General features: G+C 29.8%; 3 protein-coding genes across 6 annotated transcripts; 2 read left to right on the top strand and 1 right to left on the bottom strand.

The window, feature by feature from the left end:
• The first annotated feature begins 6,571 nt into the window (after positions 1-6,571).
• Positions 6,572-15,326, top strand: LOC143144413 (uncharacterized). Of its 3 annotated transcripts, none has more exons than XM_076306779.1 (3): positions 6,572-6,703; positions 11,755-11,960; positions 13,556-15,326. In XM_076306779.1, exons 2-3 carry the CDS (start codon positions 11,780-11,782, stop codon positions 14,278-14,280), a joined length of 906 nt encoding a protein of 301 aa, XP_076162894.1. In that variant the 5' UTR covers positions 6,572-6,703; positions 11,755-11,779; the 3' UTR covers positions 14,281-15,326. The 3 variants fall into 3 exon arrangements, with proteins under 3 accessions (XP_076162894.1, XP_076162893.1, XP_076162895.1); XM_076306778.1 differs by having other exon boundaries at positions 6,572-6,713; XM_076306780.1 differs by lacking the exon at positions 6,572-6,703 and adding an exon at positions 9,508-9,708.
• A 146-nt stretch (positions 15,327-15,472) lies between these two features.
• On the top strand, positions 15,473-20,028 carry LOC143144414 (uncharacterized). 2 transcript variants are annotated; one of them, XM_076306781.1, is made up of 3 exons: positions 15,473-16,780; positions 19,118-19,302; positions 19,592-20,028. In XM_076306781.1, the coding sequence occupies exons 1-3, from the start codon at positions 16,777-16,779 to the stop codon at positions 19,958-19,960; spliced, it is 558 nt and encodes a 185-aa protein (XP_076162896.1). In that variant the 5' UTR covers positions 15,473-16,776; the 3' UTR covers positions 19,961-20,028. The 2 variants fall into 2 exon arrangements, with proteins under 2 accessions (XP_076162896.1, XP_076162897.1); XM_076306782.1 differs by lacking the exon at positions 15,473-16,780 and adding an exon at positions 18,743-18,768.
• A 2,342-nt stretch (positions 20,029-22,370) lies between these two features.
• On the bottom strand, positions 22,371-24,214 carry Beg (malonyl-CoA-acyl carrier protein transacylase beg). The gene is made up of 2 exons (XM_076306660.1): positions 23,270-24,214; positions 22,371-23,180 (listed from the first exon to the last, which is right to left on the bottom strand). The coding sequence occupies exons 1-2, from the start codon at positions 24,070-24,072 to the stop codon at positions 22,739-22,741; spliced, it is 1,245 nt and encodes a 414-aa protein (XP_076162775.1). The 5' UTR covers positions 24,073-24,214; the 3' UTR covers positions 22,371-22,738.
• Positions 24,215-26,922: the final 2,708 nt, after the last annotated feature.

The raw sequence follows: 26,922 nt of genomic DNA, 5'->3' as shown, positions 1-26,922 counted from the left end.
CGTTTCTCCGTTTCTCCGTTTCTCCGTTTCTCCGTTTCTCCGTTTCTCCGTTTCTCCGTTTCTCCGTTTCTCCGTTTCTCCGTTTCTCCGTTTCTCCGTTTCTCCGTTTCTCCGTTTCTCCGTTTCTCCGTTTCTCCGTTTCTCCGTTTCTCCGTTTCTCCGTTTCTCCGTTTCTCCGTTTCTCCGTTTCTCCGTTTCTCCGTTTCTCCGTTTCTCCGTTTCTCCGTTTCTCCGTTTCTCCGTTTCTCCGTTTCTCCGTTTCTCCGTTTCTCCGTTTCTCCGTTTCTCCGTTTCTCCGTTTCTCCGTTTCTCCGTTTCTCCGTTTCTCCGTTTCTCCGTTTCTCCGTTTCTCCGTTTCTCCGTTTCTCCGTTTCTCCGTTTCTCCGTTTCTCCGTTTCTCCGTTTCTCAGTTTTTCCATTTTACCGTTTCTCCGTTTCTCGGTTTCTCCGTTTCTCCGTTTCTCCGTTTCTCGGTTTCTCCGTTTCTCCGTTGCTCCGTTTCTTTGTTCGTTTCTCCGTTTCTTTCTTCGTTTCTTCGTTTCTTTCTTCGTTTCTCCGTTTCTTTGTTCGTTTCTCCGTTTCTTTCTCCGTTTCTCGGTTTATTTCTTCGTTTCTCCATTTATTTCTCCGATTCTCCGTTTCTTTCTTCGTTTCTCCGTTTCTTTCTTCGTTTCTTCGTTTCTTTCTTCGTTTCTTTCTTCGTTTCTCCGTTTCTTTCATTGTTTCTCCGTTTCTTTCTTCGTTTCTCCGTTTCTTTCTTCGTTTCTCCGTTTATTTCTTCGTTTCTCCATTTATTTCTCCGTTTCTTTCTTCGTTTCTCCGTTTCTTTCATCGTTTCTCCGTTTCTTTCTTCGTTTCCCCGTTTCTTTCTTCGTTTCTCCGTTTCTTTCTTCGTTTCTCCGTTTATTTCTTCATTTCTCCATTTATTTCTCCGATTCTCCGTTTCTTTCATATAGTCGATATGCACGCAGCTACGTCATTCTAGTGCCGATTTCATTCGATTCTTGATCCTTTACACTATTTAATTGCTTAATCCAGTGGATTCAAAGCTATTGCAGCAATGTTGCATTACAATGGAATCATTTACCTATATCAGAGCACGAAATGCATTTTGGAAATAACAGAATTTTTTCTGAACGAGAAGGATTTTCAGTTTATTGTATTATACTAGGATACTTTATTTAGGATATTGTTAAAGACCTTTTGGAAAATACAGACGACTACATCCAACTTCACTATAGTGCAAGAAAAAGTTACGAAACTGCATTGGTTAACTTACGTTTTCGATGTATATAAATTTTTTGTATGATTTGGTTTTCGCTTTGGAATCTTTTAAATATTTAAAAATAAAACCATTACTCAGACATAAATGAATTTTGTACAAAAATATTAAGTTAAATACCTGATAAAAAAAGAAGAAATAAATAACATACGTCTTTAATACTTAGAAAAAAGATTCCATAAAATGATTCCTAAAGGAAATTCTAAAATAGTTAGAAAAAGTTCTAAATAATATTTTGAAAACATACAAAAAATTTTCAAATTAAATGTTATAAAAAATATTTTCAAATTTCATAAAAAGTTCTAAAAGAATGACCAAAACTGTATTTTAGAAAATATTTTCGAAGAAAGATCATGATTGGGCAAGCCAAAATCTATTAAAACTGATTAAAAAAAAGAACTACTATATTAAGAATCATTTTAAAAGTGTAAAAGAAACATAGCATTACATTATTATTAAGAAACTCTTATACAAAATCGAAATCATAAATAACAACCATAAAAACTACTGCTGAAACTTCACCGCATGACTAATTTCTTATAAATTTTATATTTATTAATAAAATGTTGTTTAGGAATATCTGCTTATATAATATCTACGATTTGAGTGTACTAACATTACAAAATTCGAAATCTACGAATAACCAAAATTTATTGAAACTAAAAGTAGCCATTGTGGGGATTTTCCAAATCTAAAAATAACCATGAATCATTAGTTTTTCTCGTCTAAAAATAACGACGATCTTCGTTGCATTTGCACGAACATGGTTTCTGGTAATGATCCGTGTTTCTTAGAACGTCTAAGAAACGAGAAGCAGCCAAAAAATTCGAGTTTTTCCGGCAAAAGGAGCCAACGAAATTTGCAATCAACAAATTTCTGCGTTAAGTGTATTTGCGAACAAAGAGGATCATTCAAGTATACATCATCACTTTGGACGTATCATTCTCATCGTCATCGCCTACAAAAAATCTTCAGGAGAAGATATATCATTTGCAAAGAATTGTTGTAAGGTAACAGTGAGAACTCATCAATAATAAACTCAATTTTAAATCAATTATTCTGTATTTAATTAAGTTGAATGCTAAAGTGAGTAAACCATAGATTTGCTTAACACTTATTACAAAATCTTTTATTTTTCCTATTCCACTAATAACGGCTCTTTCTGGTTGGGAAAGAACTGGTTCAACGTACCAACTGTTTTCTTCAACTGGGTGACCAAACGGTCAAGTGTCTCTCAAAATGCCAGTGGTTGTCAAAGATCAGTCCCAGATATTTCATCTGGGACTTCATCTCGACACTGACCTCACTACCCGGATCAGAGAGGGTAGCAGTTCGCACCGAGGTACGTGTCACGCCTTTCAAAGAGGCAATGGCCCCTCAAAGCGCCAGTGGCTGCCGAGTATCAGTCTCAAATATTTCATTTGGGACTTTATCTCGACCTGGAATCAGCTACTTGGATCAGGGGAGTGCCATCTTCAAATCGATCCCCCTGATCCGGTGGTCATGTAACATGTTCGGCTGACTCCATTGGAAAGTCTTCATTCTGCAGGGTGGTATCATACTCGACGTTCAATAAGAAGAGTATGTCATCTTTCTCTGTTCCATTTCGTTTCGATTCGGGTACTCGATATTGTTCGAGTTTAATTGCCTCTCAGAGTGGGATGTTAAAAGAATTGGAGATATCAAGCGAGGTCTCCAACGCCACACTACTCCGTTTGATTTATCAGGTCTGTATGATGTCCGAATGATTTCTGCCTAAAACCTCCCTCGGAGTTTCTAAGAAAGATGATGATGTTACCTACCCCTATCACGATCCAAACATCAACGTGCCACTTTCGAGAGGAATCGAATGTGTCAAACTGTCGTCGATCGTCGATTATCTCTTTCGGAATCCATATTGATATTTGAATATTTCGGGGTTATTCCGCATCGGATGCTCGATGATGTAAACCGTCAATATTCTTTTTAATATTTTGTCCACATAATTGAGGAGACAGAGATAAACCGGTACGCAAGAGGCGAGTGTATGCTTTAGGGTAGTAGTACCTCGGCATGGTAGTGATATGGCACGGGCAAGATGGAGAAGACTAGCCGGATGTACCGGTGGTTTGGCAGCGTCTTCGCCTCTACCACCATGTGGCAGCTCTACACCATGCGTATGATCTCGGAGGAACCGAAAGTCAGATCTACTATGGACTCGACCCCGTACTGTACGCACTTTAGCTCCGAATCCCGATCTATTAAACGGAGATCGGTGCTCGTAGTTCAGTCGCTCAGAGTTTCATCTCTTCGATCTGTCCGGGAAATTCCCAAATCATTAATTTGGCGTTAGAAAAATTTCCAGAAATCATTAACTCTCATTTACATACTTTAGTTATCTACGTCAACCTAATTACCCAGACTGATTCGGAAAACGAAATAGTTACTTTAGTATAATAATGATAAATCATATTTAAATAAATAATCAAACTATTTACACTATTACTATTTATTGGAATATCTGGTAACCGTTTGATTTATCTGATCTGTTTGATGTTTGACTGATTTCTGACTAAACCCTCCCTCGGAGTTTCTGAGAAAGACGATGATGTTCCTATCACGATCCAAACACAAATCATCTTATTTTTTTATACGTGATAGCAGATATCCGCTTGAGGCAGCACAAATTGACTCTTGGTGCTTGATGTTAGTTATTCGGGGTTTACGATACGTCTTTGTTATTGAGTCTTAAAAAAATTAATCTCGAAGGTAAGCATTTTTGCCTCGTTCATCTTGTTTTGGAAAGTTTGGTCGGAACCGAACAAGTAGTTTCGAAGTAATTACATAACACTTTAAAATTAAGCATGTGAACATTAATTTGAGGCAGCGAAAATTTAAATTCATTTTTATATAGCATATTTTAAAATATCATATTTTTTGAAAAAGTGGTCCCTAAAGAGAGTAAATAGGACTATATTCTCAATATTTTTTAGATTTTTAATTTTCTCTAGCTATTAGAAAAGGGTATTTACTTTGAAATAATTGCAAGAAAGATTATTAAGTAAATTTTTATTTAAAACTAAAATACTTTTTATTTAGTAGTTCTTCATTCTCGATATACGTATACGAATGTTTATTCTCATTCAATTACCAATTTAATGGTTACAACTTATTTGATAAAAGTTGGCACTATTTTTAGAAGACTTTTAAAATTAAAACCTACAAGATATCCTTTTAACCAAATCTAAAATGTTACTTTAACAAGTGTTGTACTTGACACGGAATAACCCATACTCTTCGTTTGAAACAAAATATCGCAATAAATTTAATGCAGAAGTAGACACGGAACTTCAGTTGTATTTCATCAAGACAGACATAAAAATGTAAAACAATATTATTTATTTACTAAAAATAACAATGGTTTTATTATACTTTTTTTTAAGAAATTACAGTATTCATTCCAACGTAAAGAAAATAGGATTCTTGAGTGGTCGTTTTTCATTTCTTCGTTGCCTGAAAGGACTAAAAACGAATAAAGAATAGCACGAGATAGATGAAGCATCATTCCATCCAAAGGATGGAGTAATAGGTTGTTCAATAAGTTTTATCGAATGACAAAACTTATTGAACAACCTAGTATTAGGCGTTTGAAAGACAGGTTGAGACAAACTACGCTCGTTTGTCTTGTACCGTTCCTTATTCACTTTCAGTTAGTCTGACTTGATCTCATTCAATTTCGCTTTCGCTTTCGTAGGGTAGAATGAATCAGCAATAGTAGGAAGAACGGCCAGCTCTCCACGTGTAAGTCAAATCCAATTTTCAACGAATAAATACTGCGTATGTTTAAAAAGTAATGGGTTTATTATTATTATATAGTTATTAAATTATCTATGAATAAACTAAATAAATAAATTATTATATTATTATAATAATATATAGGATGTATAAAATATACAGATTTTTTCGCTATTTTTACAAAATATAGCGAAAATATTAAGTGTATTATCATTTTATTTAGGAGTGTACACGTATAGTACTTTTATAGAATATTATGATAAATAGTTTAGATCTACGGAATGCAATGTTCAGTACCACGAAGACTATATCGAATATGATGATTCTCTATTCATCTGTTTCAAATTTAACAGTAAAATAAAAATAAATATATATATATATATATATATATATATATATATATATATATATATATACGTAATAATTATATTGAATACAATATTGATATATATATAGACATAAATAAATAGATAGTGTACAAATAATGATAGTAATGTTTATTTTATCTTATATTTTAAACAAAATATAATTAAATCTATACTACTTATATTCACCATATAAAGGTCCATATTATCTCAGTGCGAGGAACATATGAGCATTCTTACACACTATCATATTTCTCCGCGGCTCTGAGTTCCGAGAAAATTGTATGAGAGGTACGTAAATAAAATTTCAGCATACAATAGTTTTTAATATCCAAAGAAATCTGTTTTATTCATGGTACTTTTTTTATTTTATGAAATAAACTTAACCATGCTTGTATTAGTATCAATTCTCCTATTATGTAATTTATTGAAGATAACTTTTTAGAGTATGATAAAATAAATTTCTATTTCGGAAAGTCAAAGTGAATCCAACCCACGTCAATTAAAGACGGTTTTATAACCAACAAATCGCTTTCGCGCAGGGAAAGATATTTGTTGGCTTATATCCAAAACGAGTATCGCTTGAGAGACCACTGAAGTTTGACACTGTATTTTTTCTATCAACTACACGTGATTTATCTACTACAATATCTCTTGAATACCACGTGCCAAACTAGCTTTTCACAGCTTTAAAAATACCAAGAATATGCCAAAATAAAGCAAAATTAATGATTTACCTCATTTAATTGGCACAAACATTATATTCTTTCGTTTAATTTTCAAATATATATGAAACAAATCAGGTCACTGTAAATATTTAATATTAATTTAACAACGAGATTCATAAATAAATAGATATATATAACTAAATTTTACAAAATGTTGTAACAACGGTAAACAAATTTTCCCATATAAAGCATTAATGTTATCTCGCATCAATTACAAAAGCTACTTTAATATGATATTTCGTTGTTAATAAATATAAGATGTAAATTATGTATAAAAATAATATATACTGTTAAAGAATTGTTATGAATACTAAATCATATTTACAAAAGCATATAACAGCAATGATAATTTTAAAAGTAACCATTTAATTTAGATTGGGAAGTTAGTATATATTCATCGGGTATGAACAGATCAGTAGGAAGTACATCTTACGAATGAGGAATAACAAAGGGGAAGGGGTGGACTCCTAAAGGAGTGGGAAATAACGGGCGTTGCAACGTCTGGGGGAGTCGTGCCACAACTTCCGAAGAAATAGCATCTGAAAGGATACCTTGTAAGTTCAGGTATAGACATTACAATTTTTCAACGCTAATTACATAGATTATTTATGTGTGTTTGTGCGCGTAATGGAGAACAATACATATCGAATCGGTTTGTTTCGGTAACGTTGAAATATTACATATACTATAATAATATTATCGTTACTATTATAACGTAATTGGAGGTTGAATATTATTGAATACAATATTGAAGTGCTTACTGTGTTAGAAGTTCTTAAAGAAATACAACATTAAAAAGAATTTCGATGTGAAATATTATAACAAATACCATCACTGTAATTCAAGATTATATTTTATTAACGATCTTTGACTTATATTGCTGAATTAAGAATTAATAGTATTACAGATTAATGAAATTGTAATCATATTATATGTTCTTTCTGTGAGATAAATTCGGTTATGAATCAAGAAAGCTTTCATTCGTGTCTATTTCAAAAATTATTTCTTGTTTTTGTAGTACATATTAACGGATTTATAATACTAGGAGTCAATTACAGAATCAGACTTTTTTATCAGTAAATGATTTTACTATTACGATTTCAATTTGCTTCATTATTAAAGTTTTTATTTCCGTACAAAACTAGAATTGATAGTCTATGCTTTAAATATTAAGTATTTGACAAATTTGAAAATGTCGATAAGAGGATTCAATATTTAATATTAAATATTGAAAAAAAATTAAAAATTATAATTTTTATCGATACCAGAAACTAGTTTAGCTTTAATAATTAGCAGTTTAGAATTGTATCTACCAGTTAATTTCGTAAATGCTACACAATTAGTTAATAAACGGTCTTTGACACTGTAAGCGTATTTACAGTCAGTTTGATATTAATGTTTAATAATTATCTATAATTAGTAATAAATTTGCAGTCGGTTACACCAGCTACATACTACAATTAATATCTTCAAACTGTTCTACTTAAAATATTATCAGTATTCTGCTTATTTTTAAAATACTTTGATATACATTTTATTACAACACTATTGGTTAAGTCAATTTATTTTAAGAACATTAAACATTTAATCGGAACAAGAGTTAATACTATACAGAACTCATACTTACGTACCTACGTAAATTATAATAAAATAGTATATTTTTATAAACAAATAAGTGAACCATTATAATCGAAAGTAATAATTATATACTTAATGAAAATAAACGTCATTTAATAGACAATCGTGACTTTTTTGTGAAGAAAATATTGGAATATATCACTACAGTTGAAGTATTAAAATAGCTTTTTTCTTTACAATTTTTAGATTTCTTTTACTAGCTTAATTAAAAGATATATTTTCTGGTTATTCATACACATTTCTTATTTTAATAATTAATTTTCTGTAACATATTATAAAGTTCAAAAGTTCTAAAGTGTCAACTCTACTAGCATTGTTCGCCATTTTCTTATTATAAATCTTTTACTGTTTAAATTTTCACCAAAAAGATATAAAATAATTAACCGTGTATCATATTTTAAATTGTACCTATAATTTAAATCTCGAAATATCCAATTATATAAATACACAAATTCACATTTTCAATACATTGATAATACATGCACATTCTCAATAGTGACAAAAATTGATTATTAATGAAATAATGTTAACGAAGGTGTGATTCGAATGTTTACATTACTGTATTGTCAATAATTTTTGTACCATAATTTTTGTAAACATAATAGTACAAATATTTACATCATATTATTTCACATAATAATTTTTTGCATTCCAAGTTTTTCGAAGTAAATAAAATAAAACTAGCGTTTTTCTTCTAAAATATAGTGCTGTACATTATACTTATTAAGCCTAATTTAATACATTATTAAAGTTACCGCTTTTTAATTTAAATAAAGAAGGTTTTTGTAGTTTATATGATATAATACATAATATTCAAATTTTAATATTGTGTTTAATTTACAAATATTACACATATAGTAAATGTTTTATTTCTTTAGTTATTTTAATATTGAATCAGTGAATATTTCTTGTATATAATAAATATACAAAGAAATTGTCTACACGCAAAATTATATTATTGCAATACATAATGAAATTAATCTTCAACATGTTTCATTGATTATAATGTTACTTTGAGATATTTAGTATTTGAATATTCAAAACAAATTTTCATAAAATTTGTATTTTAACATCTATTTCCATACTTCATTACATATTACTTAAATACTAAAACATATTATAAAACATTATATTCAAATAATTATAACAACATTGCTACAAGTGCTAGATACTGTCTATTGTACATGTTCTATCTACACAAGACACTTACGTACAATAGACTACCTATACAGATTTAATTTACTATAACATACTTATAAAAATACAAAAGGTGATGACTGTAGAGATGATAATCACATTACAATTACTAATGTTTAATTATTCGTAATATCTTGCTATCCCGAACATTGTATAGAATGTTTAATAGGATACAAACTTAATATAACTGATATCTACTTTAAGTAACGAAGTAATCTGTTAATCCTATCATGAATTTACTTTTGCTTCTTACTGTACGTATCTATAGCTATTAAGTGACGAATAATCGAAATGTCTCTTTAATACAATAATTTAATATCATCCTTAAATGCCAGTGTTTTAATGTTAAATTATAGGAGATATAGTCAATTTTAATTGTTGTTTACAATTGAAAATAAATGAAACTTAAATTCTTTGTAATTAAATTGATATTTTACATTAAATTAGAGAGAAGTGAAATAAATACTTCAAATAATTAAGAAATCGGAGAAGGAAGAAAAGAAAGAAAACTGACAAGAGGTAGTTCTAGGAAAAGAATGGTAGGCCGAGACATATGTACATGACTTCGTAATCGGAGGCGGTTGTCCGGGACTCGAGTGTGCTGTGTGCCAGTTCAGTTCACGGACACCAAATTAGACATGGTCTATTTTTAAGCAACATGTAGTTGCTCGTTCCAGTTTACTGGTTACTCATAGTAGAGACCCTTGAACAAACCTAGATGGAGGTATTTGGAGCTCTGTATTAATTTCATTCATGCCCAGTTAAAGGATTATAACAATGTAATAGTAGATTAATACATCATGTTTGACAAATTCTCACACAATTTCATTAACCAACGCTACTTCATTTATTCATATTTAGCCAGTACTACAAGAGTAATATTACACTAAATTCTACTTCTATCTTCTATTATGAGTTTCTTTACACATTTTTTTCGTAAAATTATATTGAAAATAAAACCTGTATAGCGAATAATTTGAACGAAATAGTAATAAAATCGGTAAATTTATCCAACAAGTTTGTGCTATTTAACTGTAAGACGGCTAAATGTGTTGTTGCTTACTTTAACCGATATAGTTATATGATTCATCATCTAAGTAAATTTCATCGAATAACGTCAGTCGGTTAAAGATAAAATTAGTGCTATTTGCATTCAGTTGATACAAGTAGTGAACTGCTTCCTTTATAGGAAGTAGTACCAAGTTGTAGTTACAGGTAAAGTTAATATAATTTGGCTACCTATTTCATATTTTACCTTAATTTAGTTATGTATTCTTGACTGTTACAAGTTACCTTTACATTCATACAGATTGTCTTTCTTTTTAATCCATAAGATTTCACAGTAGTGGAAAAGTTAAACAAAATTCTTTAAAGCAGTGCTTTCCAAAGTGGGTGACGTGATCCTAAGAGTGGAAGGGTGGAGTCTTACTGTACAATGGGGGGGGGGGGGGGGGGGGAATTTTTAATCCAGAAAAATGTAGATAACTTGAATACCTTTTTTTATCAATATATTGATCAACTATTTCTAATATCGTTTAGAACCTACCACTTATCTCGGACACAGAATTTTATTCTGTTTTTAAGAAAGCTACCTTTTTAAAAGGTTTGGAATCCACTACTTTAAACTGTATAATTGATAGCAATACAGATATAGATATAATTAATTTATGCTTGAAAAAATTAGTAAATGCTTGTAATAGCTTCACTGTTACGTTTGTGATTACAAAATTTGTATAGTTTAAGAGGTTTATTCCTTAAATTTTTCTACTTTTGTAACGTTTTATATATTAAAAAGAAAAACAGTATTAATATGAACAGAAAACTGTTCCAGTAGTCTGTAGTATAATCCGTTATACTAACTTTTATTTGACTTTATGTGTACCAATCTGATTTGCAAAATATATTTTTTGAAAATGTCTTCTATGTAAATTCATTGTCACTTTGAATATTGAATTTCTTTCTAGATTTTGTAAAATTTATAGCCATCATGAATTCCGTATCATTTTAAAAACTTTCGTTAACATGTTGAATGCCATTGTGGTTACTGGTGGCAGGGATTTCGAATTTACATTTCTTTGAAATACAGTTAGCGCCGTTGCGAACACTACAAAATGATAATTACACCGTTAAACTATTGAATATTTCTATTTTTCATACTATAATTTATATAAATGTCAAGGACATCTCTTATTTTTTATACTATAATTTGTATAAATGTCAAGGACATCTCTTATTTTTTATACTATATAAACTAGCTTGGCAGTCAATATGTTAAGGAGGAAAGATTTAATCGGTTGTAACTTTTAACAGATATAAAATATTTATATCATATCTTTTCTAAACAACGGAAAACTTTGTTGTTACACTTTATATGTACACATGTAACGTACATATAAGTACTAGTTGTAAATTTTCAGTATAGTTTTTCCCATTCTGTAGACTTCATTCAATAGATATTTTAAAAGAAGTTCAAATTCAATAAAAAAGCTGAGTCCAGAATTTCAAGTGAAAACACTTATTTTGTATAATTTGCGATGCTCTTCATACCGCGAAGAGCTTTATATTGTGATAACCTTTTGGTCTCTATTTGTAACGATTTTTGTAAATTGTGTGCAATAATTTGTGATAAAACGTAAAATAAATATGTTAATGATAACAAAAAGGCCAGACATAGTGTAATCATAAAACTTATTCGCTAGAAATATTGTCTACAGCATCCACATCATAGCATCAATGGTAGTAAATGACTAATAAATTCTTTAAATTTCAGATAACGAAAAAACAATCCCGTCAAGATGTCAAGACCAATTCTTAGCAGGCCGCGTACGCGTGTCTACGGATGCAACTATGATAAAGGAGAATCGTATTATAAACCGATGGTCGATCACTTAGATCGGAAGTACAGCTCCCGACCGCTCTTCTCCGAACCGAGAACTTCGTTAGCCGATGAGATCGCGGCCCGTCGAAGCGACATCGGTAACATCTTCAGTCGTTTTCCAAAATGGTTTTAAGGGGTGAACGTATCCTACTCCTTCTTTCCTTAACCGTTATGAACGTAATCAGTAGCTTTTCAATAAGAAGATGCTGAACTATTTTTGACTCCTTGAAATCTCGTGAGTGGCATGTTCAATCCAAATCCTGATGTGAAAGGAACTGAATGTACTGTTTCTTGAATCTAGTATTACAAACACAATAAATTTTATCTTCATAAAGAATCATCGTAAAAGGACCTCTGCATTCATAACAAAATAAAATAAAATCTTAACACGAAGCAGCACCGTCTAATGATTTATTGTATCCCGAGACACGAATAATAACGTCTTTATGGTATATGAACATTATTTTCTAATACACTTCATCGATAGAATTCGTTACCTCACGAAGGAAATGTTTTTACTTTAAAGAAATTTTTAGAGTTCTACTTCTTTACTTTGTGTATAATACATCTATAACGTGGTTGTTCATATCTTTACATTTATTGGCCGTAATATTTGTATCATTGTACCTGTTAAATAAAGCATTTGGCCATGTGTTCCTTCCAATGATCTAAATTTTAAATTGCTTATACATATGTTGTGTAACCTATTGGAATTATTGAGCGTTTACTGAGCACCAAATGAATTAATCTTAGAGCCAGTAAATATTTTCGATACATTCATATATACTAATTACATTTATTGTTGCTTAATGATGGGACTTGACATATGGAATTGCATTACACGAAACAAATATTTGAAAATTTTATCCTTTCCAAGCTAGGTAACATAATTTGCTACAATAATTTGAGTATAAGATCATATAAGAATATTAACAAAATATCGAAAACGTGGCGAATTACAATTATAAATACTATAGCGCACAAATAACTAGAAAATCATAGATATTATAAAATATAATTACTTTCTATTCAAGATATAGATATAAATGTAATTGTACAACTCTTATTGGAAATGAAAATATGCTTAAAGATATAAATTATAAGTGAAATATAACTTATGTAAATGTGGTTTTAATTATGAAATACGTAGAGAAATTCATATATTATTAATACACTCTCCAAACGCATTATTCTTTTACAATTATTATATGTACATACTCTTAAAAAACCAATACTCTTTTGGGAGAACTTAAATATTTAGTAATTTCTAACAAGAAGTGCTTCCCATAGTTGGAACAAATTTGTATTCAGACATTGAAAGCAATTGCGAAACAACATTTTTTTTCTGAAATATTAATGAATGTACAACATTTTCGTAAATAATTCGAATATCAAAAAGTACACGCGTTGATACACACACGTGTGACAACTGTATTAAAACGTTTTACCCAAATATTGTTATATAACACTATGCTATGAAAAACAAAATGTTATGCATGCTTGCATATTCGTTTCTAATAATTGAAACTGGATGATAAACTATTTACACGTATATAAATTTGTTTCAACGTTATTTAATTCACTTTAAACGCTTACATTATATTAACAGTATGTACCATTCTGAAAGAAGAGTTTTTAAATCATTTAGAGATCATCAAACAGTGAACGTATCTTGAGGTATCCGTTTTTACAGGCTCGTGTGACCTCCCCGGTCCTCGCAACAGTTCTCTTGGACGTGACCTTGACCTTGAAATAGATCCCCTAATCCGTGCCCCTCAATTACCAATGTCTACCCTGGCCACCGACACCTTGTTTCCCGAAAACGAGGCAATCGTCTACGACAGCCGTGGTCAACGCAGTCGACGTCGATTTGCTGAAAATTTTGCTAACGATGTCGCCGCAACGACACAACAGCTCAAAACGAAACTAGCTACGATTGGACTAGATGACGAAGTTGACGCCGCATTGGGAAAATCACGACGCCTACGGCAAGAGCATGATTTACTAGAAAATTCTTTAAATGCAAGAAGAGATTTGCAAGATATAAAATCAACGATCGAGGACGCGACCGAAAGTACTTTCAAAAGACGCTCGAAGCTTTTCGACGAAATCGATTCTGCATTGGAGACTAAACCGATGCTTACGAAATGGTCAAAAATAATGAACGAAGATGAGAATTTGCTATCGGCAAGTAGTGCTGCTGCTACTAGAGCCAAACAAACTAAAGCTCGTTTAAACGATCTGGAGTCTGAAATGGAGGAACTTTCTGAAAGACAAGCAAAACGAGAACGTAGAGCAGCTGCACTTAGAGCATTAATTAATGAAAACATTGCCAATACTGAAAATGTTCAAGATCAATCTATCGTTAGCAAGAAGGTCTCTATTCGTGAGCGCACTGAGAAACACGTTGCCTTTTAAATATTCATGTTGTTTATGTCTAGGTGAAAAATTGATGGTCTAAGAGGTATAACGAAGGCTTAATTTTTTTAACTGAACTCTATTCTTCAAGAAGATCATGTTATTTGAATATTTGTATTATTTAATTGACTCGTTTGTTCGGCTTGGATAAATTGGATGTCATTTGTTTCTGGTGATATCGTATCTATCCGTATACCATTTCAATGTCGCATCTATTCTTTTATCATTGTTGATAGATGTACTATCAAGAAACATATTTATATTACATGGACGATACAGATATTTATATAAAATTGTTTTATGTGACAGAAATACATTAACAGTATCATAAAAGTATAATTTGATTTGAATTATCACTCATTTTATACCCAAAATTAATTGAAAATATATATAGACACTGTCATATTTTTCTTATATATCGTACTATGGAAGGATAAAAGAATATATAAGTATAAGGTATTACCAAAGAAAAGACAATGATAAAGACAGTTAACATTTATCTATTAAGTAAATACTAAAATCTGTTTTTAATTAGACTTTATTAAATCATTTTATTTTGTTGAAAGTAACTAGAAGAAAATGTTACTTCTTGATGCATTTTTTAAAATTCAGTACTTTTTATCACTCGTACATAAATATACATATTACCATTGCTTCTCTTTAAGTAGTAAAACTAATACTTAAAACAGAGGAAAAGAATGTTAAAATTTACATATATGTATTTGCAAATTTTTGATAATATGATACATAGTTCCTAACTTATTAAAAGACCGAACGTAAGTTATATTTAATCGTCGTTAAATTTCCAATATATTATTTTCATTAATGAGATGTAATGTAAATATATGTATTATCGATGTTAAATTACATGGAAAATTACTGTGTTTCCGTCGTGCCCTTTATCGTCAAGATCAAAGCTACAACAAAATGTTATTTAACATTTTAAGGGAAAAATGTGCCGAAAAGAAATATATTCCCATAGTTGTATGTATGTACTTTTGTTCTCTCTTATTTACGAATAAATTTTGCTTCGAATGTGTCATAGATATACAATATGCTTATACAATTAATCATATATTTGAAACTCCCCCTGCTGTGTTAAAAACCTAATCCCTTGCTTAGAAGATAAATATTTTTAATTTTTTCTCCCTCGCATGTATGCATAAAAACCTTTATCAAGCATGTGTGTTATAAATATATATATATATATATATACAATCAGTCCCGTATGTATTCGTACCTTCGAGATTAAAAAAATATATACTAAAATCAAATAATGGATGTATGATTTTACAATAAACGTTAATATGTAATTAGTTACATATTTAACTAGTTACATGTTTATGTCAAATTTTAACAGAATCGAGCAATTAATAACGCTGACATATTAATTTCAAGTTATTTTGCGTGTAAAATTAATACACAAAAGTATTCATTTTACGTTCAATAAGGTTCATTTAATCTATGTGTATTCTCCGGATAACTGAAACAATTTTTCTCGGGTAGCTGAAACGAAATTAACTCCACCACTGTTCATGTTCATGTAGCACGAGCAACGGTTCCAACCGAGAATGATAAGATACGCATATGAAATTGAATATATCCACTAATGAAATTAAAAATGTTTATATTTCTTATTATATATTTATGGAAGCGTTATCTATAGATCAGTGAAATTTCCACGATTAAAATAAGTCGAATTATTTTAAATAAATAAAGTATAATTGAAACTAGTTTGAACGAGATCATCTTTAGAGTCATTTACCGCAGGAAAATTTCGCTAATCCATTTATTTAATACTTTTATAAAAATATAAGAAAAAAATAAACATTATTTAGCAAATTTAAACTAGTGATTGGCACATCGATAGGCAGGCAGCATCGCTTTCAAATTTCAGCGAACAAGCGTACGTACATATATGTATTATGTATAATGTGAAAATTGCTTACTATTGCTCTATCACACTCACACTCTGTATACTCCATTCAGTCTCTTATATGACTTGATCACAACCTGAAATAAAAAAGATCGATTCTTAAAACGAAAACATTGCAAACCTGATTTTTTCAATTACGCAGAAAATACTTTTTGTAGATTTGTTTTAGTTTTGCACACTATTAGTTTTCCTCGTAGATGAAATCTACGGAAATCACACCAAAGGAACATAAAATAGTTTTGAAATTGCAAACTGAAGGAAAATGTTATAAAAATATACAAAAATAAGTAAATAACACGTTATAAAACCAAACGTTGTGCAAAGTGCAAATGAAACCCTATATTAGTGCTCCTAAGATAACCACAATGTATAATAATAGGTTTATTAAAGAAATTTTCTCTAATACATGCGGGAAAGTACCGAGAATCAACAATTTTTAAGATTTATAAGGAAGTACATAAATAAAAATATGTTCTGACAAAAAATTGTACTTTTAGATAAATGGAAATTCAATATTTTCGGGTGCATTGGAAGAGGAACAATTTGAAGCAAACTGAATAATGAGTTAGATTTTTTAAATTTACTAGATTTTTAAAATTACGATCGACCATTATACACGGCAGTGGCTGATACATGTACATTATATTATACGACACTAATGTTATACATATTAACGGTTTATTATGTTTTGCTAATGTTTCACTGAATGTGTTAACAAACGGAGATGGGCAGCTATTAGTTATCGGCAAAGCAAGCTAATGAGATATTAAAATTGCTCTTGCCGATTATTAATATCTGTCCATCTTCATTTATTGTCAACTCACTCAGTGAAATATTAGTAGAATATAATAAATCATTAATGTGTGTAACAATATAATAGAGTTAAGGTCCCAAGTACAGAAACGATGCACTACTGTGCATTTTAGCAATGTTTTTAAAGAAATGCTGTCGAAACCCACCGTAGTGAAATGCAATGCAAACAGCTTGCTAGAGTCCTAAACCTTACAATAACGTCCCCATTACCTAGTAAAGGGCAATTTTATAAGCAAACCTGTGAACAAGTGTGATTAAATGGGATCTTCGCGATAATCGCTACTTCAAATAAAACAATGAACATACTCTTCTTATAATTAAAGTAGAATAGATACTACATAATGTGTCCTATGTATCAGTTATATTTCCATAACAACCAAATATTAACTCGATTGAGAATTTATAGATAGAAATAAATAAAAAATTATGAGAATATGAATTTTCCAAGAAATACATCAAATCTACGATTATTGAAGTTTGGAATTGTATAGAACTAAATATTAAGTGTAAACTGGTTGAAAACATGCAAAATCGTTTAAATGAAATAATAAAACATACGGTTGGACCAACAAAATATTAGAAACCTATTACAACATGATTCATGAACAAACTATACAAGAGTACAAATGCTTTTTTAAATTCTTGATCTGTACTTAACTTAAAATTAGTATATTTCTATTATTAATTAGTCAATTTTGTAAACATTCGATGTGAATAAATTTTATGTATATAATTTTATTAAGAGATTGTAAAATCTTGAATATGTCACTTTATTGAAGTACGTTTTCTCTAAAAATAGCAAAGATACCAATACATATTGGACTGATTGTACGTTTACACAATATGTACAGTTTGAAGCACTTAAGATAACCATCTCAAATAACTTTTAAGGTACTATATATTATGCACGGCGTAATTTTTTTAGTGGAATACTCAACATTTTATACCAAAATCTGAAAGACAGTAAAAAGTATAGAATAAAAAAATATTGGCAATTTATTTGCTGTAAATCTAGTAATTAACAAGATATTTACAAAAATGTTTGGAATTTTAATCAATTATTCGATCTAATCGTAATATTACTCAGAATACTATCCATTAACATGAACAAAACGATATACGCGCAATCGAATCTCTATACTTTCTATCATTATCGATGGTTTATAATACACTTTACTTTTTAATGGACTCTAGAATAGTCCAATGACATTAAATCTGTTGAACTGGGTGATTACAAAATCTGCACTACGATCAGTCTAATAATTAAAAAGTTATCATTGCAAAGCAAACTCTAATTCGTAATTTTACAATCTAATTTTGAATTAGGTTTAGGGCATATAAAATATAATATTTTCTTACCCGGAATTTGTCTTTCTTTTGAATTTTAACATAAGAAATGATTATTTCGTTTAAAAAATTTTAAACGACTTTCAAATCGTAGTAAAAAAGTGAAACACCCAAAATATTACTTAAATAACTTATAACACCTCTGGAAGCATGTAAGTTATATATACAACGATTTGTTATGTAACACAGAAATTGAAAGTTGCTTGTAGTAGTCACCTTAAGTGTTTTATACTATATACATATGTCTATAGTGTATCAGTTTCTTGTTTTACGTTTTCCTGTCTGTTAAGGACAAAAATAACTACACGAAAATTATTGCATGCACGCTTACGCGTGGCTGCGCGTGCGAGAGGGATAGGCAGAAACATTATTGAAAACAGTTAATTATTTCCGTTAGTAATTTTAAAGAAAAAAATATTAAAGTACATTTGTATAAATGTTTTATCATTTAAATCGATAATTTCATATTATCAACAAATATTATTTTATGTTAATATATTATATGTAACAGTACAAATATCTTTTTACCAAAAGAATATGTTACTAATATTCGTTTGAAGTATTATTTAATGTCACTATCCAAAGTATTCTGTTGGGTGAACTATTTATATATAAAAGTAACAAGATCACTATATAATTATATAGTTTTTAGAGCTTCTAATTAACTAAATTATAATATGAATTGATTAAGATAAATAATACTTTACGTTCGCTACTGACACTATTCTCTAATCTTTTTAGGTTCTCGTGATATATTAGGAAATCGTAACGATTTCTACGATGGTTTGGACTATATGTACGATCGAGGAATTGAAGATAATTTTGAAGACGATTTTGTTCTTACCCACCGTCGTTATAAAGAACGTTCTGCCGCTGCTTTCGCCGAAGATTTGGCCGAATTGAGACGCAAAAGAAGGGACATGCAGGTTGCAAATAAATTCAAAGCATGCGCATCGAATTAATAAACTGTACACAATGAGATGAAACTAATAAAGCTTTCATCTTTAAATACAGCAATATGAATTTATATAATTGTCTCTTATTTGACACATTTCAAATAGGATAGAGTCTATCACAGAAAATTCTAAATAATTGTGTAATTCGTATATACTTGATCAAAAGTTAAATTTGAATTTCAAATAACTCGAAAACATATTCAGATTTAAAATTTTTATTGTACTCTGCATTACCTATCCATTCAAAACTTTCTTCCAGGATCGTATCTTCGATGTGATTGACTTGAACGCTGAAATTGAGAAAGCTAAAAACACTTTGGAAGCGGCAGATAATGCTTTTCAACGACATGCAACAAAATTCGACAATACAGATAATAACGAAGACGTGACATTAAAAAAGGGAACTAATATGGAAATCATATCAGAAAAACCAATGCCCAAAACTATGAAATGGATTAAGATTCCAAATGCGGATATAGATTTACGTATGCCGCAGCCCTCAAATCCAAGGCAAGACAGAACTAACTCATTAGTAGAAGCCGCTGCAATTGAAGATCCGTTAAATACGCTTGCTTTACTACCATTGAAGAGAAAATTCTTAAAAAGGAAGAAAAGCGTCTCTTTTTAATTATTTCCGTGGCGTCAAATAATGTAAATTAAAATATTATAACATTAAAGTTTATCTGTATTGTTTAATGTTGTCATATTAATTTAACGCGTGACGATTTCATCGAAGATTTAATAATTGAAAATAGAGACTGCAGATTTACTGGGAAGTTATAACTATCTGTTTGGTCTGTTACACAGATTATGTACAATTTTATTACATAATAATATAATACCACACGACATAATGCAAATTTGATAACGTCTTTATTCGGATTTTCGTGTCGCTAAGCACGACACGAGAATATACAGTGTTTCTTAAAAAATTATTACGACTTTTGCCTAAGAAGTTGTCACAAAGTTATCCCCATCAATTCCTGGACCTGCTCCTATCGCGTTAAACAGGACTTCTACCCTAATGGTTGAAGAAAAGAATTTCTTATTTCTTTATATTTCCTTAAAGTTTTAGATATTAAAAATATGTTTGAAAATTATTATTATAGATTGTATACGAAAAATTGGCGAAATTATAGTGATTGAAAGATAATCATTCGTAGACAAAGTAGGAGTGTTTGGTGAATTCAGATCTCTTGCTTAATGGTTCAATATAAAACAGTTTTGTTACTCTTATTTGCACCTGATGAAATACACGATCTGACTAATCACTGAATATTACTAGCAAACTTTGTTACAATATACATCAATGCTGTCCAAGCCAAGTCTCATGAGACTCTGAGATTCTCCAACTCCCACCTAAACACTAAACATATGTTGTGTGTAACATCTGTGAGTTTCCTTACAATAAAGACGTTAACATGCCATGGTTGCTTCTTTAACGTCATGTAATTACAATAATTATATTGATAAACTATCTGGAAAATGAATAGTTAGAGAGGAAAACAGGAATATGCGTAACCCCTATACTGAAGAGCATTGGTATATATACACTTGCATGGACGCAAATGTCGTGTGCCACAGTGTCCATTTTTAAAGCTGTTTTTCTCGAAACCACTTTTTTGTAGTTGGCAACTCTAAAAACTCCAACACTAATGAACTCATTTTCAACTAATACTGCTGCAAAAAGAGTTAAATTGAATGTCGATAAGGTTTTACCACATTCTATTTTATTCCACTCTTCACGTAGTTGTAATTTTAAATCTCCTAAATTTATAAAATTAAGATTTGATAATTTTATTTTTAATTCTACCCAAACATGATGAATCGGATTAAGATCGGGTATTTACAGCAAAGTTTTTAATAACTTCGATATATTATATAATAACCATTCTTGCACCACATACTATATGATGCATGTTAGGAATAGTTGTCCTGCTGGAAATAGTATACAGATGACACGTTCAATTTTTCTACCGATGATTTAAATTTTGTTTTAAAAATATTTAAATACTTCATTTTGTTCATCGTACCGTTACTGAATTCTATATTCTCAGTATCATTTTTAGCTATACAGCCCCACATCACCGAGTCTCTTCCGTATTTCATTGTCGGAATAGGTATTGTGAACATGATGTTTCGTATTAGGTTTCCTCCATGCGATTTGCTTTCTTCTATCACGTCCAAATAAGTTTATCTTTATTTTATTCGAAAATATAAACATTTTTTCAAAAATTTTCGTTACAATAAACGAAACTTTTAGCGAATTGCAAACGCTTTTCTCTATTTCGTTTTGAAATGTACGAGTAAGATTTGTTTCTAGTTATTTTCCTCTTGCTACTTCTCGAGAAGATTCTAATAATTTTACATCTTCAGTTAAATTTAATTAAATATTTAATATTAGTTCGTTTTTATTTTGTTAATTGCCGATTAAACGGTACTAATACATGCATACTGCATTCTCACTCTTAAATATGAATGATTTAATTGATTTTTCTGTCAATTTTTGTCACCAGCATAGGTGTATGCTGAATTTTGTGAACAACTGTACATATATTCTTTAAGCCCTGTTTGCTTTGTACTTAGTATTTAATACATCAAAAAAATATCATTATCTCCTAGTTGTTTTCTATCATGCATTTACCTTCTGCTGCAGATATTTAATATTTTTAAGTGTTATATTATCCATCTTAGGTGATGCTACTTTTAGTTGTAATTATATATTTATGTATCCCTTACCAATTACTCGATCTAGTTAATAATTTGCTAGTCCAATTCAGATACAGACATTATGTGCAATTGTAGTTTCATCGACCCATTTTTTGATATACTTACAGTTTCATCATAAACGCTAACCGTTTTCTCATGCCACGATAAGAGAATGAGAAAGAGAGGACTGACACAACTGTTTTATTTTCATAGTTTTCAACAGTAACGATCGTAATAAAAATAATAAAAATGTTAACTGTAATTTACTGTAATCAAAGATAGTAAATTTCTATTCTAATAAAAGGTAACAAATTAAATAAGTATTTGTTTCACACTGTTTATTTAAATGGATAGTACAATTTTTATTCTCTCACTGTAATTACAAATATAATATTATAATAAACAATGTTCAAAATAAACGTCTTTTGTTGTATTAAAAGATAATATACATAAATATTTCATATTTATATTTAATTAATACATTAAAATGTTTAAGAAAAAAATATGGTAATTATTAGGAACACAGTTCACAGTTTCAATTTTAATGACATTGAAATATGTTATCAAGGATATAATTTGCAATAACTTCTCCCTATACATGTGCCTGCCAGTCTATGTTATTTTTTGAAATATTCACAAAAACTATCACAAACATTGTATAAAATTCAGCATATATTCACTTCTTGATAATACACAATTAAATTACAGAACACGAATTCCATGCTTTTAGATTGATTAATTTTAAAATAGTTTTCATTCGTCCTCTTGATCCTACATCAATTGTATTTGGATATGGTGTGCCTGGAGGTCTACTATATATCTGTTGTATACACTGTTCCCACTTGATTGGTGAAACAACTTGTTTTACTATATATTTCTTTGCCAATCGTAGGTTGCTATATGGTGCAGCTTTATAATTAGAATATACTAAACATCTAGGCTCATTTAGTTCTATTGACCTTAATATTTTAGATATTGCATTTACACTAGGTGCCATTAGTGGTGTATGAAATGCTCCTGATACAGGTAATCTAGATAGATTAGTTAAACCAAACATTGTCTTATTCTTTTCAATATATTCTAATGCTTCTATATTCCCTGCTAATATCTTCCTTTGCGTGCATAGAAAACTAGCAACTCTGAAATAAAGAAATCGATCAATTAATTTTGTAACAAAATTATATAATTTTTTATCATTAGTCATCAAAATATTTCAAAAATATGTTACCTGCATATTGGTTCCTCAACACCCATGTCCATTGCCCACTTTTCTGCTTTTGCACAAGCTTCAGAAACATGTGCTTGTGGTGTGCATCTTACAGATAACATCCCTTGTGGTACTTTGTCTGCAGCAAATTGCATAGCTTTTCCTCTAATGCAAACTAATCTAATTCCATCTTCAAATGTTAAAACACCAGAGACAATTAAGGCACTTATTTCCCCTACACTATAACCAGCTGCAGCAATACAATCATCAAATACCACAGGTTTTTCTTCACGAAGTTTTTCTAATGCAACTAATGATGAAACTACTGTCGCAGCTTGATTAAACTCAGTCCTGTTCAATTTCTCTTGTGGACCATGCAAACAAATTTTTAATAAATCGTAATTAAGTATTGCATTGGCATTTTCAAAAAGTTCTTTAGCAACAGGAAAGTGCATATATTGTTGAACCATGCCAACTTTAATAGTACCTTGTCCAGGAAACAATAATACATAGGTCTCGTTTGGATTTCTATATGGCCTTTTTCTCTCTGTGTTTTTTATTGGCACATCCTTAGGATATGGCGTTGTTGCCCAACTTTTATCATTGGCATCTTTATATGTTGTGGCTTGTTCAAGAAGACGAGAAACTTCTTCTACATTATGTAGAGATTCAGGATTGTCTTTTAAAGATTCTTCTGCACTCACTAATTTAGATATATTATTCACATCTTTAGTTGTGTCATTTGAAAATTTATTCACATGTCCTAACCAAAAACTACTTGGTAAAGAAGTAAATATTTTGTTACATGACATTCGCTGAAGCATTTTAAATATGTAATTTGAATTGAATTTAAAGAGTTGCGAAATATTACAAAATAGAGTAAATTATTTAAAAAATAAAAATGCCTACTCAAGATTAACCTATTTATAAAATAACACTAATTACGTGTTTGATTCATTGCTTAAATTCACTATTTACATATAAGAACTTTATATTAAAGTATGTTACGAGAATATTGAATTTAAAATATACAAATATTTAAAAAATTTCTAATTTCACAATTTAATATTCACGATTTGTTCATTATTATACCATAATAAAGATACAATATTTATACTGTAAAAACTTGTACTTTGTGAAACGAAAGTCTAGTAATAAACTCATGTCTTTCGATAGGAAGAAAAATGAAATGGCGGGAGACTATACTCTGAATAATCTATATATATATGGGTGTATACCGGGTGAGTCAATAATTATATATCGACTTCATAGGAAATTTCTTGTATTTAACGAAACTCACTGTATTACGTTCATTATTATTCATGGATTGAGTATGTTCAAAATTTTATAATCTTAAGATACAACTCAAATATAAAATGGAGTTAAAATCCATTTAGTTGTTTGTTTCGCAATCGTATTAACAATATAAAAAACAACATTTTTGTATTTTTGTGAACCGCGGTCAATGAATCTTTTTGTTTTTTGACAACTCGCATCGAACCTACAATATACTTTTGGACAGAGAATCAGCAGACCGATAAGATTAGTTCAAAATCATGTAGTATGGTTCCTAGAATTATTTTATCTCGCTAAATAAAGAATAGACTGCCAGAGTTTCGGCTTGCTAGAAAGTATGATCACATCTAGTTTCGGTTGTTCAGTCACGAATGACGTTGATGTCGGCTTTAACGCTTATTTACAGCACCCTCTATAGTTCATGGCGTAATATTTATAACTTAAAATATTTACTGTTATATAACAATAACCACGGATATGAAGGAGAATACATAATACAATGAAGGTGCATCGACAAACAAAAGAGGGATTAATCTTTACAAATTTTCCAGTCATTTATCATCAATGAATTTTTATCGTCAAGCGTTATTGGAGTTGTATATAGTTAGAAGCGTTCTCAAGTTTTAATTATTTTCACAGCGTTGTACAACAGATATTACTTTTAGACAACCATAGGAATCATTAGTTTATATTTAATCATACAATATATTTAATAAAATTTATAATTAGTAAATATATGTATAAAAATATGTTACTTATATATTGGTAAACGATTAATCGATATATCAAAAAGCAAAAGTCACTTTTTCAATAAAATGTTTTGTTTAATAGCTATTAAATTGTTATACTTTTTCTTTATTATTTTGTATTTTTAAATATAAATTCTTTTATGGACTATACTACACAAATTAATCACTTGAGTATTCCATTCTAGGCATTTTGTTCAAATTGAAATACATATATTGAAGATCATGTGAAAATAAAAATGTTTAAGTCATCAATTTACTTGTTCAAAATTGTTTAAACAATACAAAACTTGAACATTGGCAGTTTTCACCAGTTTTCACGAAACTTGTTTTCACAAAAGAATTTTTATTTTCATAACTATCAAATATATGAACATCTAATAATGATTTTTATATACTATTTTAAAATTCTTTATTCTTCTAATTAAACTATGTTTTTCAACTATTTTTTACAAAACATTTTGAATACTTAATAAATTGTTTTAAAATTAAAATCACGTTTTGGTAATTTGAAAAAAAAGAGAAAGGGTATCTTTATTAGAAAATGAATATGTTGTGGCATGAATGAAGGATAAATCAAAATCTTAATAAAAGATAGATAATAAATTTTCTCCAAATTTGAAATCAATTGACCTACTGGATCTTGAGATATCACATCTGTAAGTACAAAACATGAGGATTCTAAAAAGACGTCATTAATTTTACGAACTTGAGGAAGTGCTATAAAATGGACATTTTTAAAGGCATATACTTCAAGAAAATAAAAAGAAAATTGATTTTTTTTCAAAATTTTAAACCGGAATACCCCCTTAAGCACTATAACTCTTAATATAAGCATTCCTATTTAGTCCGAATTTGTCGTCTGAAAAAACATTACATACTTTGTTATAGCAATTAATATTTATTTTTATATTCAAATAAGTAAAATAAAATGAATATAGTTGGTGTAAAATAATGGTAACCTGTGAAAACTATATACATATGAATGTACCGTCTAAAAGTACTCATTTTTTTTTTTTTATCTATTATATGTGTGATGACCACATAGATCTGCGAATGTACAATATTTGAAGGAAATCTAAAGGAAGGGCGGGGGGGGGGGGGGGGGGCGTCATCCTTTTTTAATAAGTCACTATATTAAATTTCTGTTTCAAGATATTTACCTTTTAATTAACTCACTGCGAACAGGACAGACTCAAAACATGATATCAAGACATGAAATATGAGAAATATTCTGTTTTCAAACGTAAACGGTGATCATCTCTGCTCTTAACGTAGAAATACTGTTTATACTATTGCCTCGTTGTATGATTGTCACTCGGAACTTTTGGCAGCCTTACAATGTGCACAGTGCACGCAATTTGTTGCTTTCGCATTTTGTCAACTGCAATGACTAACAGTCAGAAAAAAGAACAATGTGCAAGAAAGAGTGGAAACAATTGGAAAAAAGAAAAACGCACATACGAAGAAATGAAACTGAATAAGTTGTAGATAGATTTTTTCATGTATTCTGTCAATTTAAATTCTGGAATCGAATAAAATTGTTAACTTTTAAATCATTTCACGGTAAATCAATCACTTTTTGCACACATAATGAACTGTTAAAGACAACGGTGCGCCTCGTCTATTCAT

The sequence above is a fragment of the Ptiloglossa arizonensis genome, chromosome 3 (assembly GCF_051014685.1).
Source record: "Ptiloglossa arizonensis isolate GNS036 chromosome 3, iyPtiAriz1_principal, whole genome shotgun sequence".
NCBI classification, from domain to species: Eukaryota; Metazoa; Arthropoda; class Insecta; order Hymenoptera; family Colletidae; genus Ptiloglossa; species Ptiloglossa arizonensis.
The sequence above is the reverse complement of the archived record's forward strand: the minus strand, read 5'-3'. Positions and strand labels throughout refer to the sequence as shown.